The 18,035-nt window shown below is 44.2% G+C and overlaps 1 protein-coding gene across 2 annotated transcripts in view; it reads right to left on the bottom strand.

The window, feature by feature from the left end:
• LOC110827259 (latrophilin-like protein LAT-2) overlaps positions 1–17,603 on the bottom strand; it is a 37,434-nt gene extending 19,831 nt beyond the window's left edge. For both annotated transcript variants that reach the window (XM_087346111.1, XM_087346112.1), the window contains exons 1-2: positions 17,485–17,603; positions 10,259–10,436 (exon numbers count right to left, since the gene is read on the bottom strand). In XM_087346111.1, coding sequence (XP_087202237.1) covers positions 10,259–10,416 — 158 coding nt within the window. In that variant the 5' untranslated portion in view covers positions 10,417–10,436; positions 17,485–17,603. The remainder of the gene's footprint in view (positions 1–10,258; positions 10,437–17,484) is intronic.
• Positions 17,604–18,035: the final 432 nt, after the last annotated feature.

Here is an 18,035-nt window from a genome sequence, read left to right as displayed (position 1 = left end):
GAGATCGACTATCCTGTGATAGTCTCGTGGTTTTACTCAGCTCTTCAATACCAGTGCCAAGATAGTAGTTTAAGTTCGGCCACGACCGCTTTCTTTCACATCCATTCCAATTCATCAGTCATTAATCATCTTCACTCGAATCGAGAGAGTCCGAGGTGCTGAAAAGGCATCGTTAAATAAACCTTGTGCCTTATCCTTTTCTCGTGTTCGTATTTCCCGTCTTGTTCCTAAGGTTTTCTGCACTCATATTCTGTTTCCATTCGTTTTCCTCGCGTCCTCTCCTTCATTTGTCCCTCTTCAGATTGGCAATCGTTTGTCCGTACCCGCTCAGTGAATGTCGTTACGGCTTATCAGACTGTGCGAGTGTAATAGTAGACTCGTCCTTATTGTCCTCAACTAATCCGTACCATCGAGGAGAGCAGCTATCTGTACTTCGCTTTGACGTTCCGCCACCTGGCGCTGCGTTGATTTTAAAACATGGCACAGGCTTCCAGATGAAAGGCACCGTGTCCGACTGCATTAATAAGTTTCGATCCTGCTGTGCTGTTCGCGGACCGCCTGCGACTCGCGAGTGGGAACGACGCGTGACCCGGAAAAGATGCTGTGGTTCCAAACACGTGGTTTAAGACGTGATTTGTGGCTGTGCCAGTGAACTTCTCGTTGGTCTCATTGCGTAACCACCGATGTGCTGAAGATGGCGGTCTTCTGGGTAGTGTGGTAGACATTTACCGACGTTTCAGAGGTCCTGTGTTATTAAGGAGCGAGAAAAGCGGATATGGTATGGCTTCGATTATTGTTTATCGATTTATTCAAATAAACTTGTAATTGAGTGATGTACGGGTGGAATTAATTGTGGGCCAGCGCTCTGGTAAGAGAAGTCCTACATTTAGGGCAATCTATTACGTATTAAATCGATCAATCGTTTATATTAATTGTAATTAATTTTAAGTGTGAGGTGTGAATGTTCATTTGTTTCATTCTGAGCTAAATTACATCTCATTATTTGCGTACTCGCGCTGTCATATTTATTGTCTTTGTGTGTTTAAATTTAATTTCGCGAATAATATTTGTAGGTGTTGGGGATCGGTCGAGGAAGCAACGGCTTGTTAGCGTGCGTGTTGCCATGGCAACAGCGCTCGTGGCGTTGCAATTGGTTCGAGACGCCTTGGCTGTGCAGGTGCCGTGCTTTTAATTTGACGGCTGAGTATTGTTTCGAGAGCGCCAGAGGAGAAAGTGTTACGTCGTTAGGCGGAACTGAAGTTTTGACACGGGCCGTGAGGTCACTCTGTAAGTTCGTACCGACTCCGTGTTGATCGGCGAAGGTTACACCGTACGCATGCTTGATGAGAGTGTGGCGAAGGCGTATAGGTGGCGTGGACGTAGAGGATTCATCCCAGACTTACGTTAAAGCACTTGAGTCGAGAGAAATTGCCTGCATTTGCCGGTAATAGAATACCAGTCCTGGGGCACGTAGCCAAAAATATTGCCGACTTATTTATTTGTTGGTTATTTAACGATGATTATGGAGCCCCGATTGAGACATACACGAGAATCTGTGTGGATCGAACGCACGCCCAGAACTGACTAAAGTACCCTACAGTTTTAATGGGATAATTCGTACATCGGTCGGGAATCAAACCGGGTACATCTCAATACCGATGCGCTGGTGGTCCAGCGGAGATGTTGATGACTGAATGAGAGGTCGCTTTTCGACCCGCAGAGGCCGCAGGCGGCCAGGGAATTTAACATTAAAATGGATGGCTCGGTGGCACACAAAGACTAATGGACCTTTGAAGTTTCCGATTTTCTTTCTTAAATTAATTACATAGCGGAGAGGAAAGGATTGGCACAAATGTTCATACGCGTTTCTATGGTAACCGCGAGATTGGCAGAGACAGATGGCGCTGTTATCGGTTGGACAGTACAGACGTTTTAATCTCCGCGGATAACAGACACGTAGAAACCAGTTTGTGAGCTGCTCGTAAAGTAAGATTCAATGTGTTTAGTTGTGATGTTCGTAAAGCGTAATTTCATTTCTGTAAACAAGTTAGGTTCGCCACGGTGGTCTAGCGGTTAGAACGCTGGCCTTGTAATCCTGGGGGTCTCGGGTTCGATTCCCGGCGGTGCCCGAATTTATAACTTGTGTTGGGCAAGGCCGTGGTCTAGGCAACACGGAGTTTTCCTCCGTGGCATCCCAACAATTTCTCCATTCACACACAGAAGAAGGCAATGGCAAACCACTTCTGGATCATCTGCCAAGAACGTATATGAACAGGTCCCAGTCCGAGAAAAGGATGGAAGGATCCTGTTCATATGGACCTGTCGTCAGACAGAACACTACAAATAAAAAAAAACAAGTTAGGAAATGTATGGTTAACGCAGCAATTCCGGCACTTTCGCCAGGTTTTGATCTTCAAACTTTGCGATTGAAGCCAGTGACATAAGATTTGTCTAAGTGACTGGTTATTCTCCAGGTAACCATGGCGACCAAGTTATCCAGGGTATTTCTCGCCCAGTCACGTTCGCACGCAGAAATGCATGTTCGTGTAAGGTGTCCGGTTTTGTTGTCCAGTTTCAGCCAAAATTTGAATGTGACGATCGGTTTTAATAAGGCTACCAAAATTTCACGAAATCCCACGTTCTCTATTTAACCTGCAAAGTAATCGGCGAACGTGACAGAAAGAATCTAAGAGCAGTGATTGGAATGGCGTCTTCAAAACATTCGTTAGACTGACGCTGTTTGTTTTGTGGCAGCTTCGAAGATCCCGGCACGGCGTCCCATCTGTGGATGAGACTTAGCCCGCTCTTCCTGCATTTCGTGCGATAAATTCAGATCGAAATAGCTGAATCCGCAAACTCAAAGCCATGAACTGCTTTCATTTGTTTCCCAGAACAAAGGGAAACCCAACAAAGAAAAATTACCAACGACAGAACAAAGGAAGGCGAAGCGATCGATATTTTCTCAATACAGAACCCTCATTTCCATGTGATGAGCAGAGAATTTTGCTTATAGACACTGAAGAATGTGGGACGTCGTATCTGAGCTGGTTGCTAGGCGGCTGATTTTTAATATGAAGGGTCTTCACAAACGGGCTTGGACTGCACGCATCATTAAACGCGGGATTAAAATTAGGCCCTTATCGATTCGTAAACGGCTTAAGTTCGTCGTGGTTTCTCTCAGTTACTCCTTGCAATGTCGTCGTCCACTTATTTAATAGTCAGCCACGCATTGAATGGCAGGCGACCGGCTGGTTTGTCGTCAGTCTAGGACGTGTACCTGCCGGAAGGGACACTGTCGGCCGCCGTGGCGTTGGTATGTGCGGACGGAGAGTCAAATTCTACTTGTCGATAATTGGTAAAAAAAAACATCGTTGATAAAGATCCTGTTCTTCTCGGTTTATCGTCTGACAACGAGTCCTTACGGTCAAAACCCAGAAGAACAGGATTTTTTTCCCCTGACCGCCGCGTGATGTCTTCGGATCTCGCGATATTGCTGATGGTTTGTAAAAAAAAATTTGAAAGAATATTTGTGAGTTAGAATAAGACGTGACTTGAGGCTTCGGCTGAAAACCTTCAGCTGTTTTGACACGACATGAATCGGGAAGTTAAATTTACGGCTCTGGAATTAACCAATGGAAAGGTCGAATCGATCGAAATTTTGTCTGACTGACAATTAATGGTTAGCGTGTTGTTCCCTTCGAGACTGCACAAAAGAGGAAAAAGGTTGACGTAAGGAAACAAACGAATAAATAGCCATTTTGTAAAGGTTTGCTCTCTCGAGTACATAACCATTCTAAATCTTTAATTCTCCCCACATTACGTATTTCATAAGGTAGTATATTTGCGTCATATTGTGAATTAGGTTAATATTTTAATATTTTCCGTCAAATCACAATTTTAATAATTACAAATTACAATTAATTACAATTTACAAATTGGAACGTCTTAAAAGACGTTCCAATTTGTAAATCGATCATTCGATGCTGAACGTGAAATGATATTTTAAATATTTTATATTTAATTATCTTATTAAAATTGTGATTTGACGGAAAATATTAAAATAAATACGTATTTCATTTCTCCTCTGTTGAGAAGACTGTGGTTAAACAATAATACATTCACAGCGGTGGGAGAATTACGTATTCGTTAACAGGACCGCCGGGGTTTATATCAGAGTAATGAAACAGCGTGTGTGTATCGTGGTCATTTTGAATGATCTTTGTTCTATTGTTTACCACCACAGCGCCGCATACCGGTCGCTTTACGAATTAAACTGTTGTTAACCAAAAAAAAAATGACAGTGATTATAGATAGCTTTTGCACGCCACATCCGTTCTGGTCTCCTGGCAGCAAAACAGGAGACGGAAACGAATCAAATTTTTTAGAAAGATTTTTTTATCTCAGATGAAAGTGGGCACAACGCAATTTTAAAGGGTTCTTTCGATGGTCTGTCTCTCTCGGGATCACTGTGTTCTTGGAATTTGTCCACCGTCACGGCGTTTCGGAAACTGGATCTTTTTTTCGTGGATACAGATATTATATTTTGTGCATAAATCACTTTTATTATATTTCATTAAATAGTTTCACAAAATCTTAAAGCTCTCGTATCTGAACACGTGTTGTTCTGTCCACGTGTCCTCGTTCCTCCCTTTCTACAGCCAATCAAATCTATTACGTCGCATCACTCACACTGCCTGTATCTCGTTGCATGTTGGGAATCGAATCTTCCCGATTAAATTAGATTTTTTCGACGCTCCAGGCAGCAAAGCTTCGACCTATCGAAATTTTTGACGTCGCTGTCGAAAGAACTGGGCTTGTGCCTCAGTGGCCCCGAGGTGCTTCTGTCTTTATTCCAGGACGTGGTTCAAGAAGGATGGGATGGGTGGGGCATGTAACACGCATATGAGACGTCACAAGTTCATGCAGAAACATTTGTTTGATTTTATTATTTATTTAGTGTTCTGTCTGACGACAGGTCCATATGAACAGGATCCTTCCATCCTTTTCTCGGACTGGGACCTGTTCATATACGTTCTTGGCAGATGATCCAGAAGTGGTTTGCCATTGCCTTCTTCTGTGTGTGAATGGAGTAATTGTTGGGATGCCACGGAGGAAAACTCCGTGTTGCCTAGACCACGGCCTTGCCCAACACAAGTTATAAATTCGGGCACCGCCGGGAATCGAACCCGAGACCCCAGGATTTTCTAATCCTAACCGCTAGACCACCGTGGCTACTTTGTTTGATAACCGGAAGGAATGACGTAACCTGGGGGCAATTAGGCGTAAATCGGTTGATAATATTAAAATAGATAAGGCCTCTAACTTAATGCATTCATGAGCAGAACGCGTGTTCTTTTTCGAACGTAGTTGGCATAGAATGTTTGTCTTACTGTTCGCGAAGTATCATAGTGTGTCCCGGCGTGGAAGTGCGGATCAAGACCGCAATACATCGACTGATAGGAAATTTACGGGTGCATTGTTTCCTTCGAGGAAGGGGTGGACACTTCCATCTGCTGCTGAGCTCTTCTGTAAGTTCTTCCTAACAAACAGGAAGTAAGGAACAATTTGTTTGTCTTGATGTATGTCAGCGAAGCTTACAAATATTGTCGTAGTTAGAGCTGCATTTTAAATAAACTTCATTGCTCAAAGCCGTTTTAAACGATATTAAGGAGGATGCATTCAAATGTGCGTCATTTTCGTGCAGTCTACTCGTCCTCCTTTGGCCGAAATACGTCGTTTCGGACGGAACCGCGCCTGACAACTTGATTGCCCGCCGCTGAATTTTGATGCCGTTGAGAGGTTAATTGAATCAGTAGAAATCCTGGCTTTGGAGCAAATCGACGTTGCCGCGTACAGCCACTTTCAAGAAACTGAAATGGCCCTTCATTACGTTACATCGCTGCTTGAAGTGAGGGCTTGCAAGTAGCGAGCGTCACCTGGCACGTGACAAGTTATTTGAACGTTTTAAATCGGAAGGAAGAGCGTCGAATGGATTTATTCGAATCCAATGGATTTTGTTGTTCTGCATACAGTATCCGTATGTAAGCTGTAAGCTGTCAACTGGCTTCATGAAACACAGTCCCTAAGATGCTGATAGTTTCTCAGGTTCTACGGTAATTTTCTCTATGATACGGAACCCAAGATTTGGCGTACAGATTCAGCTGGATGTAGTCCACAATCTTAACCCCATTTCCTTAACACGCATTTCAATTGTGTCTTCCGTTCTAATATTATCCTTTCATCATCGTATAGCCCCCAAGTGGTCTCTTATCTCAGAATGTGTAACCATTTCTCTACTCTTTCCTGATCTCTGTCATGCGTCTGCATTGTCCGTCGTATGTCTTCAAGAGATCTGTGAGCGTTGGATAAGAAAGACTGTGCTTGGTCGCCGTGTCATATCCTACAATAATCCGAACTGTGAACATTAAGAAGCTGGCGAGTTTAACAAAAGGCCCCGAGCGACTGCTTCGTTGCCATAGATACTACTCGCCTGGAACAAATGACGATAGACCTGCGTAATTGCCTCGCCTTGATGAAGCCGAAACTGAATGCTCCAGTTCACTGGATGATTGAATAGATAATTTGCTTCAGCTCGTCTCGGCTGCTGAAGATTCTCCCGATGGTTCTGTTAACGGTCCCTTGTAACCAAAAGACCGGCTTCCCCTGTAGTAAAATTTAAGGCCGTCGCTAATGGCGAAACGGACCTTTGCACGTGATATGTTCTCAAAACCTGTTTCCCTGGTTTTCGTTTTAATATTATCCTGTTGTTTTGTGTCCTCATTGTTTGTATTAGGAAGGCAGGTGGGGTGGCAACAATTTCCTAACAGAACAATGTCCAACGTCCTGTGATTTCGTCTTGGACCTAATTTATTCTCAGTTTCGTTCTTATTAGATATTTACTATCTGAAACATTCTCAAATGACCTATTACGTAAAACTTACATCACGACTTTGTTTCTGGATTTATTTTTGTGTTATTTTATTTATTTAGTGTTCTGTCTGAGGACAGGTCCATATGAACAGGATCCTTCCATCCTTTTCTCGGACTGGGACCTGTTCATATACGTTCTTGGCAGATGATCCAGAAGTGGTTTGCCATTGCCTTCTTCTGTGTGTGAATGGAGTAATTGTTGGGATGCCACGGAGTAAAACTCCGTGTTGCCTAGACCACGGCCTTGCCCAACAGTTTTTGTGTTATGGTCGTATAAATAGTTATATTTGCATTCACTTTTTGACCGTAGCGGTGGACACCGGGCCTGTTCCATTTGGAGGAAAGCGGTTGGAGCGTGATGCTAACAACCCACGTTCATCTAGTACCGAGATTGAGAATGAGTGGAACCATATCTCCAATTCCCCATACATATCCATGGCTTGGTTCGTTAATTAAGAACCCGGGACGCATTTTATTTGCATTCTGAATTTCGAATTGCGGTCACTTTAACAGCAATCAGTGAATCATCGTCGAGTACTGTTCGTCACGCATTTCTGTTCTGTGCTGTCTCAATGTTCTGCCAAGATTTCTCTGTTTTCCGATGTCGCGAACTCCTGTCGATTCTCCAGACTCGTCGTTCTGAACAGAACAAAACAAGGAGTAAGATTTTCGATGTACAGTCTGGGGACAGGGAAACGGTGTTCGGATTGCATGATTTTCTCCTCATGTTCCGTCCTCTGTCGTGTGAGCGCGTCTGCCTTCGCCCGCAGGGACCGCGTTGGGAAACGGACAGGACGGAGGAGCGCTTCAGGAGGTGGACCACGTGTGTCAGCAGTTACTGCGAGCTGGCAGGGGACTTTGTTCCTAAATGGAACTTGTTCAGTGGCACTTAACGTTACGTGTCGCAAACGTGGGAGGCCGTGAACGCCGCCAGGCGTCAAGGGCGATGTGTGCGCATTCTGACCGGGGCGCTCGGTCTCTGGCCGTCCCTTGCTTGCGCGATCGTGTATCCTGGCGTTTGATTCTTCCTTCCGCGTTGAACTTTTGCGTCTAAAGAATTTAAATGACGTCGTAGGAGCAGTTGTGGCAGTTCGACGCTGTTCACTTGTTAATCTCAGGTAATTCCCCTCACCACCACCACCACCGTCTGTTCTAGGGTTTGAGACTAGCTCTATCTAGCGGTCAAACACGGCCAGTTTCCGAAACTTTGTGGCACAAGACATTGACGATGGTCAGAGTCCTGACGATGAATCAGAAATCATTAGATGTATCACACATATTGATGGTGCTTATGAGAACATGGCGAGTAGAGTCTTTGGAACCTAAGACGGTTAAAGAGACAGCTGTGTAGAAAGTTTCATTCTGAGGAGCTTCATAATTTGTATCCTTCCACAAATGTTATTAAGACGCTGAAGTCAGGGAAATGAGATGGGGGTGGCATGTAGCATGAATAGGGGAGATAATAATGGGTACAAAGTTTTCGTTTTAAAACCTGAAGTGAAGAGAACACTTGGAAGACCTAAGTGGAGATGGGAGGATAATATTAAAATGGTTATTTAAGAAATATGATGTGTAAACTGGATTCATTTCACTCAAGATGGGGATAACTAGTTCTTGTGCACACAGCTTTGGATTCCGTACAGATGGGCGACTGTCAGCTTCTCGAGCAGTACTCCGCTCGACTGGGCCGTTGAATGACGCATTTGTGCGCCCTGTATCGGCCTGCAGCCTAACCAAACCTGCAGGCACCGTTTCCAAAACGGCTTTTGTTTTATCTCCTGCTCGCTGACATTTCGATTTTCGGTTGTTCTTCAAAACGCGTGGGCTTAATTCGTTTGATGCTCGGTTAGGCAGGCGTTTGTTCGTCTGAATAATTCGTACAGAAGACCAAGTTTTCCTTACGAATCATATTTCAGTTTTAATTAAAGTTCCAGGCGTTTCCCTGCGGTGACAGAAATTATACAGGCGCTCAATTGTTTTCGCCCGCTGTCCGCCTAACTTCTGTGTCGCCGTTTATTTACATGCACGCCTTATGGTTGCCATGGCTACGCGATCGAGTGTTGCAGATAGAGGCAGACATTTTGACTGTAACTGTCTTATTTCAGTAGAACTTCGGGTTACTTCCCAGAAATCATTTTTTGATTGCCAGTGTAATCCTGACTCGGCAGATACGTCGGTTTGTTCGAGTGTACTTCCGGTTGAGGCTACAGTCCGTAAGGGCCTTCCCCGTAACAGCGTATCGATCCATTGACTGGGTCTCGATAATTGAGTATCGATTATAATACAAGGACATAAAGGACACGTTCTGACTTGGACGAGCGATTCATTGCTTACACGTCGTAAATATAAGTTGGCAGCATGCATAAACCGTAGTACAGCACGCGTCAAAAGTAAGTAGACCTGGCCACGTCTTCATTTCGGACCGTGATGTTCGTTCTGGAAACTACAAAGTGATGAATAATGGTGACACAAGGTTTTTGCAAAGACTTGCGCCAGACTAACTGAAAGAAAGGAACTGGGTGTTACGTAAAGTTCGTGCTGGTAGCACGCAGCAATGAATATATATCTTTTCCAAAATTGCTCAGTCTTTTGTATTGTGACTTAAAAATGAAAGCTGTTGGTAGAATCCAATCTTTTCTGCATCAGTACAGTTACTAACCCCACACCCACCCCATCTTAAACGAAATTTTAATTTGAACTTGTCAATTTTTAGAGATGGGTAGCCATCGGTTCGTTTACTGAGCCAGATTAATCCAATTTACATCCTGAAACCCCGTTTTTCGTAAGATCCATTTTAATTTTAATATTAATGGTTGATAAGCCACGGTGGTCTAGCGGTTAGGATTAGAAAATCCTGGGGTCTCGGGTTCGATTGCCGGCGGTGCCCGAATTTATAACTTGTGTTGGGCAAGGCCGTGGTCTAGGCAACACGGAGTTTTCCTCCGTGGCATCCCAACAATTACTCCATTCACACACAGAAGAAGGCAATGGCAAACCACTTCTGGATCATCTGCCAAGAACGTATATGAACAGGTCCCAGTCCGAGAAAAGGATGGAAGGATCCTGTTCATATGGACCTGTCGTCAGACAGAACACCAAATAATAATAAATTAATGGTTACCGTCAGAGCTCTTGGATCATATATTTTAATATTATCCTCTTGTGTACGCCTGGGTCTTCCGAGAGATCTCTTCGTTCTGGCTTTCCAGCCGAATGTTAAAAACGCGATTAATGTGAACTCCGGGGGGCAGAGTCATTCGTGATGGGCTTATAGTTGCTCAGCTGGTCAAGGAGATTCGTAAATGGGCGGGGACACGCGGTTGCCTACCTGTAGGTGATGAAGGCGAAGACGAGACCAACGAGCGATACGCTGCTCCCAAGGACCACGACCAGGGACAGTGCGCCTTCCTGCGTCATCTGCTCGGCCGAGAGTCCCCCGGTCAAGTTTGGAAATCCGTGCACCCGCGCTGTGTAGAAGTTCTCCATCCTGGGGCCGCGATCACTTCCTGGAACAGTGAAGCGCGGTCACAGAAGACCCGGTCAGGTATTCGGGTGCCGTGGGTGACGCCTCGTCCGCCTTGAGAAGCCGACAGCAAACGTAGAGTGGACAAGTGGCCATAAAGTTTGGTCAACTCGTTTTCTTTTAGGTCAGGACATGTGAGTTCAGTGTGCGCTTTTGATAATTGCTGCTAAAAAGTTATATCTGCATGCTTTTAGTTAGCACATCCAGCATTCGAATCGTCTGCTTGCCGTGCAGATCCTGCGGCCGTGAAATTTAACGGGCAGACAAAGAAGACGGAGTTTCTGTAATCTTCCTTCTTTCCGCCACGCGCGCGCGGAAAAGTGTCTGCAAGTCGCATGTAAATGAGACAATTTGTCTTATAAAACTCGTCTGCCAGGTGTTTATCTCTCTCCGTCGGTCGCTAAGCGACGCTCAGATTTTCGCTGTTCGGAGCCGCGACGGTAGATGATAGGTCGCAGGCAAACGGGAAGAAACCTCCGTGAGCCTCTCGTAATAAATGAGAAATTTCGGGCGGGGAATCGGCTCATTTGCTGTTTTGAGACTGAACAATTAACGCGCCATTCCAAGTACAGCCATACCACGAAAGTGCAAGTGTGACATAAGTTACTTACTTTGTGGGGACGTGAGGCGTAAGATTGCATTTGATGGGTGTGGTGAGTCCCTGGTACAGTCATATGTTTCATCTGAACTCTCAAGAGGGACGGGATGGGTCTTCGCCAAGCATCATCCAAGACAGCTATAGAAATTCCAATTAAGTCTGTTGTTTCGAGTGTCTGGATTGAATGAGGAGGGGAGGATGCTAGCGAGTTTCAGGGTCGGCATTAATATTAAACCACGGCAAGCTTAAAGCAACCCTCGGTAACAATAATAACATTCTATTCTGCAGCCAGGAATTTGGGCAATTCTGAAATGTCGTACAATATAGTGAACTCTAAGTTTGTTAGATTATTAATAATAAGTTAGTCAGATTCTAATTAGGTTGGATACGTAACTATCTATTTGGTTAGCAAGTTATTACCGTATTTAATTAAGTCACTGTGTCAATTAATTATTCAGCAACAAATGAGACAGACTCGCGTCGGGTTTTAACGCGAACGGACGCAGATGCTGTAACTAGCCATCACGGCAATGTTGTCTTGGGACGTGTCATCAGTTAAGAAGAAGCCGCCGACCGATTAAAATATAAAATGACGTAGCCTTTTTTATTTTGACTTAGTGACGTCGGAAAGTCATCTAAACCCTGAGGGATGACCCAACTTCGCGGTCGAGCGGTTAGCACTCTTTCGTCCGGGGTTCGAATCTCAGCCCAGAAATCTCCTGTCATGATGGAGGTCATTCATGGTTTTCCTCAGTCACCTTATGGGAATGCCAAGATAGGCCACGACCGCTTCTTGCTATCTTTTCCAGTTCATTAAGCGTCGTGTCATTCAGTGCTGTACAGTTGTAGCTGTTGACAGCGTCGTTAAATAAGCCATGACGTCACGTGAGCAGCTCCAGCGACGTCAGGGGAGACAGGTCGGCCTCCCCTTGCAGGAAGTTGCTCCTGTCGCTGTAAGGTTCGGTCGGGAAGTTTTTCTTAACCTCGAAGTTCGTCTGAGGGACACGTGACGTCGCTGTGAGGGGCTTTTAGTGTGAAATGGGACGGGACGTTCGTTGCGTGTGATTGGAAAGAAAGAAATATCGAAATACCTGAGAAAATCAGGGACAGTAATGCAGCTGAAAGGAATTCTTTGCAACTGAAGCCATTTTCAGGCGCTTCTCGGCACTGTGCAAATATATAGCACGAAGAGTAAGGGAAGACTATCGAGGCTCCGGAAGCCGGTACAGGAGATGCGTCGCCTAAACCTTGAAGGGAAAATGGAAGAACGTTTTTGGCAGTCCGGAGTGACGAGGAGGTCGCTGCTTATTTCAAGGGGATAACATTAGTGGCAGGTGTTGCATCAAACGGGGTTCAATCCCGGCATTTCCGGAGTAGAAATCCGACCCCTTACCGCTGAGTAAACCTGCTCGCTGTTATTGTAACTTTGTTAAACGAACTCAAAAGATCAGTGAAGGCACGTGTCAACAAGTTTCCAGCCGGATCTGCGTTCGCGTCTCCATGACAACGACCCGGTCTCATCGCGTGCAGGTGCGATTATTTAAATCGAAACTTCCGTGCATTCTGCACATTTATTGGTGTCCGGCGGATAATTTTCGTCGAATATTCTAAGTATCCAACTGTTCGTATATCTCATATTTATTAAACAAACCAAGTTCTTCATTCTATGAAACTCGAAGTTTTATCACCGTCGCAAGAGAAGCCAACTACTTCTGTATAATATTAAAAAATGCTCGCTTAAGTTTTGGTCTTCGTTGGAACATTTTTACTACCAGTCTTTCGTAGGAATATATCGCCTTCATCTTCAGGGTTAGGGGGCGGAGCTCTTGGCTCGCTCCCATAGCAGCCAGTGCGGGATAAAACGATACATCAACCACTATACAGTTCTGTATTCTGTGCACCGTAATTTGTATTATTAACTAACTAATTAACTAGTTCCTTAGAGAAGAGTCTTCCTTTAGAAGTTGCTCAGCTAGTCAAGAGATTTGTCCTTCATGGAATCCGCCCACAAGAGCCCACCACTGGTGCCTGTCCTCAGCCGCATTAAGCAAATACACATCCCTAAACCAGATTTAAGTAAATTCAGTTTTAATATTATCCTTACATGAACGCCTAGGTCTTCCGAGTGATCTTTTCCCTTCAGGAATTTTTAACCAAACATTTTCACGCATTTATCATCTTCCTCACTCTCGCTAATGCACCTCATTATCATCGCCGTTCTTATCATCATCATCATTTGTCATCACTCGTAATAAAATGGCCTTGCGTGTGAGGGGCCACTGATTTCTGATACACCCAACTCATGAATAGGAAGCGCTACTCATGCTACGTAGCATTAATCAGTTGATACAGCGTCGTTATGCAACAGACAGGCACGTCTGAGAGCGGAAACAAATGCACATTGGAGCTTGAAACAGACCGCGTTCGCTTTTGGGAGCTGTCATCCAAGGACAAAAATAGCGTACGCCTGCAGCAGAGCATGCAGGCTTCACGCAGCACATTCCTGTCGGAGAAGTTGCCGGCTATCAAGGGGTTCCAGAATCATTGATCAGAGACCAGGTGTTTCGTTGGTGGAAACGGAGTGGATGGATCGAGGTCTTCGTGAAAAGCTGATAATCGCTTGTGTAGTCAGATTTTCCGTATTTTATATAACAGAGTCTGTAACTGTGCCAATTGAATCTAACCAGTAGCTTCACTCTGTTTCCTTAATATGCATTTTAATTTATCTACTATCCCTAGATATTCCTTCAGATTTATGAATGAACTTTTTATGCCCCCAATGCATCTTGCATGCCCCTGAGAGCGGAATTTTGGTAACATTTTTTAGAAAATTTGTAACAGCGCTGTTCCTCGATACTTATTGTAGTTTATTCTTATCGTCCATCTTATAAATTCACACAATAACGCAATGCTTTCATTGCTTAGGCAAATCATTAATTATTATTTCATATCCTTAGTCTTAGAACGTGATATACTACGTACTGCTTGGATTAATTCTGTCAGATTTTGATCAATACCTGGAGACTTAAATTGTTTCAACTTTTGAATATAGGATTTCAACTCCCCCCCCCCAAAAAAAAAAAGTTGTCAGTGGAACCACGGTTCCGGAGAATTTGACGTAAATACGTCTATACGGAAAGGAAGTTTATATATTGGCTTTATTCTAAATATTTCCTTTGTACATGCTTTACAATTGAGTAAAGTTTGATTAAGACTTTGCTTATTTAACTTGAATTAGTTACGCTTAAGATGGGTCTGTGGTAGATGAATGTAATGTAAGGTAATGTTTTATAGGTAACAACAATGCCGAGTAAACAGATGACGTTTCCTAGGTAACCATCTTACACATTTTCCTTTCACTTTTTCGTCACACTTTTTCATCATACTTTTTCGTCACACCTTTTCGTTCCCCTTTTTTGCCAAATGACCCTTCCTTATAGACGTATTTACGTCAAAAAATACTGATAACACAGCTGAATGTACTTCAGTCTGCGTACCGTCGTTGACACACGTTGTACACTTAATAATTGACAAAATAAAAGTCTCTAGTTATTGAGAATATAGAGGGAATCTGCGAGCAGATCGACGTTCGTATTTTTATCAAGTTGGCAACCATTCTTAAATTTATTTATGCTTCTAAAAAATTCTGTAATATTTTTGTTCTTATTCCTTTGAGCTCTTTAAAAAGTCGTGTCTGAGACATTTCGTGTTTCGTTAATGTCGGCGGAGGTGTGATGTTTACTGTTCTGTGCGTTGTTCAGGAGAATTAGCAGTGCTTTGACGTACCGTGCGCTGTGAGGTTACTGGCGGCGACAGTCAGATGTCTCCTATCGCGAGTGAGTTCAGAAAAGCAAAGCAGCTTAAACTCCCTGCAAGTCCGAAGGAAGGAAAGTTTTGTTGCGGGGGTTGTGATGGGGTGAGCGTGCTGTTTTTGTTTTGATACTGTCGACCGTCCAATGGAAGGTTTCACGATTTATAAATTAATTCTTACGAGGGAAATTTATTAAACTTTTTGCGTTGACGAGCGGTTGGAGAAGAAATCTCAAATTTCTGGAACGAACTGAAGTTTGTAACCTGCAGTGACAAAACAGATTGACGTAGAAATAACCATTTAAAGTTTAGTGGTTACTGTATGTTCCACCTGTTTTAACAATAAATAAAGAAAAGTTTTATTTATTTTATATGTTTCGTACGACTCTTACTGCAAACAGCGATTATATTCTTAAACAGCGTTAACCAGTTGATCTTCGTAATGGTGAAGAGTTGTGTTTTCTTCGCGGTACGGACTGAATTCTTAAATACGTAATATTTAGACGAGCTTTGACTTCAAAAGGTTAACCAGTTGATCTCTGTAATGGTAAAGTGTGGTGTTTTCTTCGCGGTACGGACTGAACTCTTAAATATGTTTTTGTAATTAGCATCGGCTTCAAAGGGGTAAACGCGAACAGCGTTAGATAGAAATTTCTCCTGATCTATGCTTATTTCAGGAACCTTAATGATTAAAGACGCTACAGGACGATGAATCAGTGGGATCGAATATCCTTTCATGTTCCCGCGCCAGATGGAGTCAAGGCATCGCATTGCAGTGGAGACAAACGACACGTTTTCTCGGTATAACGGTAGGTAGCCAAGTTGTGCGGTTTTTACTATGCAGCGCGCCCTCCTTACGTGTTAACGAGAGGTCGTGTTTCCTCCTGTAATCAGCACACGTTCATGTCGAAGACTCGACTATTATCCCGAGACCCACCACCGTCCTCACAATTTTCGTGTCTCTTAGCAAATGTTGTTCTGACGTGAAGGTGAAGATGGCGGTCTTATGGGTTGCAGTGTTGTGCAGTCTTGTAGAAGTTTACCGACGTATCAGAGGTTCGTACTGCCTCGATCATCAGGGCGATGTGTACTCTGAAAATCTGTAAACTTCATAATGTGTTATCTTCTTTGTGAGGCTACGTTTAAGTGGAGGATTGCGTTATGATTTTTGTTTATGTCATGGGGTCAGGAAAGTGTGGATTGGATTTATCTGGCTAAGTGGTGGGCTCTACCAAACAGGGAAATGATACTTTAGGATGCATAAAAGACTGGAAATGTGTTGACCAGATGAATAACCGTCAGCTTCTCAAAGTAATGCGATACATCATAGTTGGGCAGCCATTTTGCTAAGGAATTATCTGCGTGTTATCTTCCTGCCTCAACTGAGTAACTACCGCTCAGACTTCTTCAATGACGTGCTGTTTTGTGTGACCTGCAGAGTTCACAGGAGATCGTTGCTGTGACCTGAAGTCTTTCGGATTTGTGGGCGGAAATAATCCGCCGCCATTTTCTTCAATCGACGTACTTTGAGTCCACGGCGTCACACACGTGACGTGCCACGGAGGCGGAACTATTCGTATTGATGGAGCTCTCGCCCTTGGCCAATCAGATGCGAGATAGTGCGAAGGATTTCGTTTAAAGTGTAGTAACAGACAAGAAGCAAGGCATTAAGGCGTATTACTGTGCTAATTCATTCAGTCGTTAGCGGTAATGTCGCTTCTTTTGTTTTATGTTCTCCTTGGCAGTGCTGCCAAATTCTAGCAAAAAAAATTACTAATTATTTTCCCATCTTTCTTTACCGATAAGGAAATTTCAGTTCGCCAGCCGGATCGAAAAACCGCTCGTGCGCGCGGGGTCTAAGACTTTTCATGGCTCTCTCCTCAGTGCCGAATATTTGAATAGTGACTTCTAATACCTACATTGGAAAGAATGAGTTACATTTGTGTGGCTGTCAATACAGTTCACTACTTTGGACATCCTTGAAGCTTTGGTTGCGGTTCTTGAGTTATAATTCTGCATTCTGGTTAAGAGAAAGATTATATAAACGCAACCGAACACCAATCACTGCGTAACAAAATTCTAATCATCATCATCTCCACCCTGCGCAATAGACTCTGCCAACATTCTCCACGACGCTCAAGACGCCGGCGTCCTGATTGCTAGGCCGCTGCTCACTGTTGTTGCGCAAAAACTGTGCAAGTGCGAACGTGGTTACATTCGCATCGAAATTGTTCGCTAAACGTTTAGCATTGCGAATAAGACAAACTATGCCGAGTGGTAAGAAAATTCCGTGTGCGCTGTTGTCTTCCAGAAGGCGGTGGACATTCTCGACCATCTGCTGTTAAGCTGTTCTGTAATTTATTCTAAAAAAAATTAAACGTAGAAAAACATTTCGTCTATCGTTTTACACTGAGGTCACCAAATATTGCAGACGCTGTTCTAGTACGAATTGCGAGTTTAATGGAACACTCTCTATTGCGTACTTTCTGTGTTTGTTTCGACACCAGAGACATTGCTGGTAATCGGAAGATTGGAAACAATATTTCGCCCAAAATCTCCACCCCCCCCCCCCCCCCCCCGCCAAGTGCAAGTACCCGCTCGCGATGCTTTCCTCAGTACTCACAGGCTGTGTAGTAGCGTTGTTCCCATGCCTCGCGACGCGTGGCGTCTGGACGTCCAACGGCAGGAGCAGCGCGCGAACTGGAGGGCCTTCTCGCCTTGCGACGGCGTTTATACCGATACGGGCTCATGCGCCGTGGGGTCTCTCCGACAAGTCGGATGCAATTCGAAACCTCGACTTTTCAGAGAAGTTTTCTCGAATCTCGTTCAGTTTAACTGATAGTCCTTAAATAATAGACACGCGTCGAGTATTTCCCCCAGACTGACGCTATATGACCGACGCAGTTGGCAGAGCGTTGTTAAATACGACACACTTAGCCTACAAGTTATCCCCCCCCCTCGTGTCCCTTGTCCTTCTTTCCATCCTCCCCGAAATGTTTGTGCGTGCTGTTTAACTTGCAGGAACTTACGGAGTTTTGAGGCAGTCCGAAAGTTGAGAGCTAGAGGCTTGTGGAAGTTACGAACTGGCTTCTTGCAGATAAGAAGAGTATTTCAAGTCGGGGCCCCGCCCTGGGCGTAGGCCAATCTGCGTCGTGCACCTGCTGTCTGAATTAT

Source organism: Zootermopsis nevadensis, unplaced genomic scaffold (genome assembly GCF_977971745.1).
Source record: "Zootermopsis nevadensis isolate Lab colony 2312 unplaced genomic scaffold, Znev_1.0 Znev_ptg000010l, whole genome shotgun sequence".
Lineage (NCBI taxonomy): Eukaryota > Metazoa > Arthropoda > Insecta > Blattodea > Termopsidae > Zootermopsis > Zootermopsis nevadensis.
Note: the sequence above shows the minus strand (reverse complement) of the source record. Positions and strands in the feature narration are given on the sequence as shown.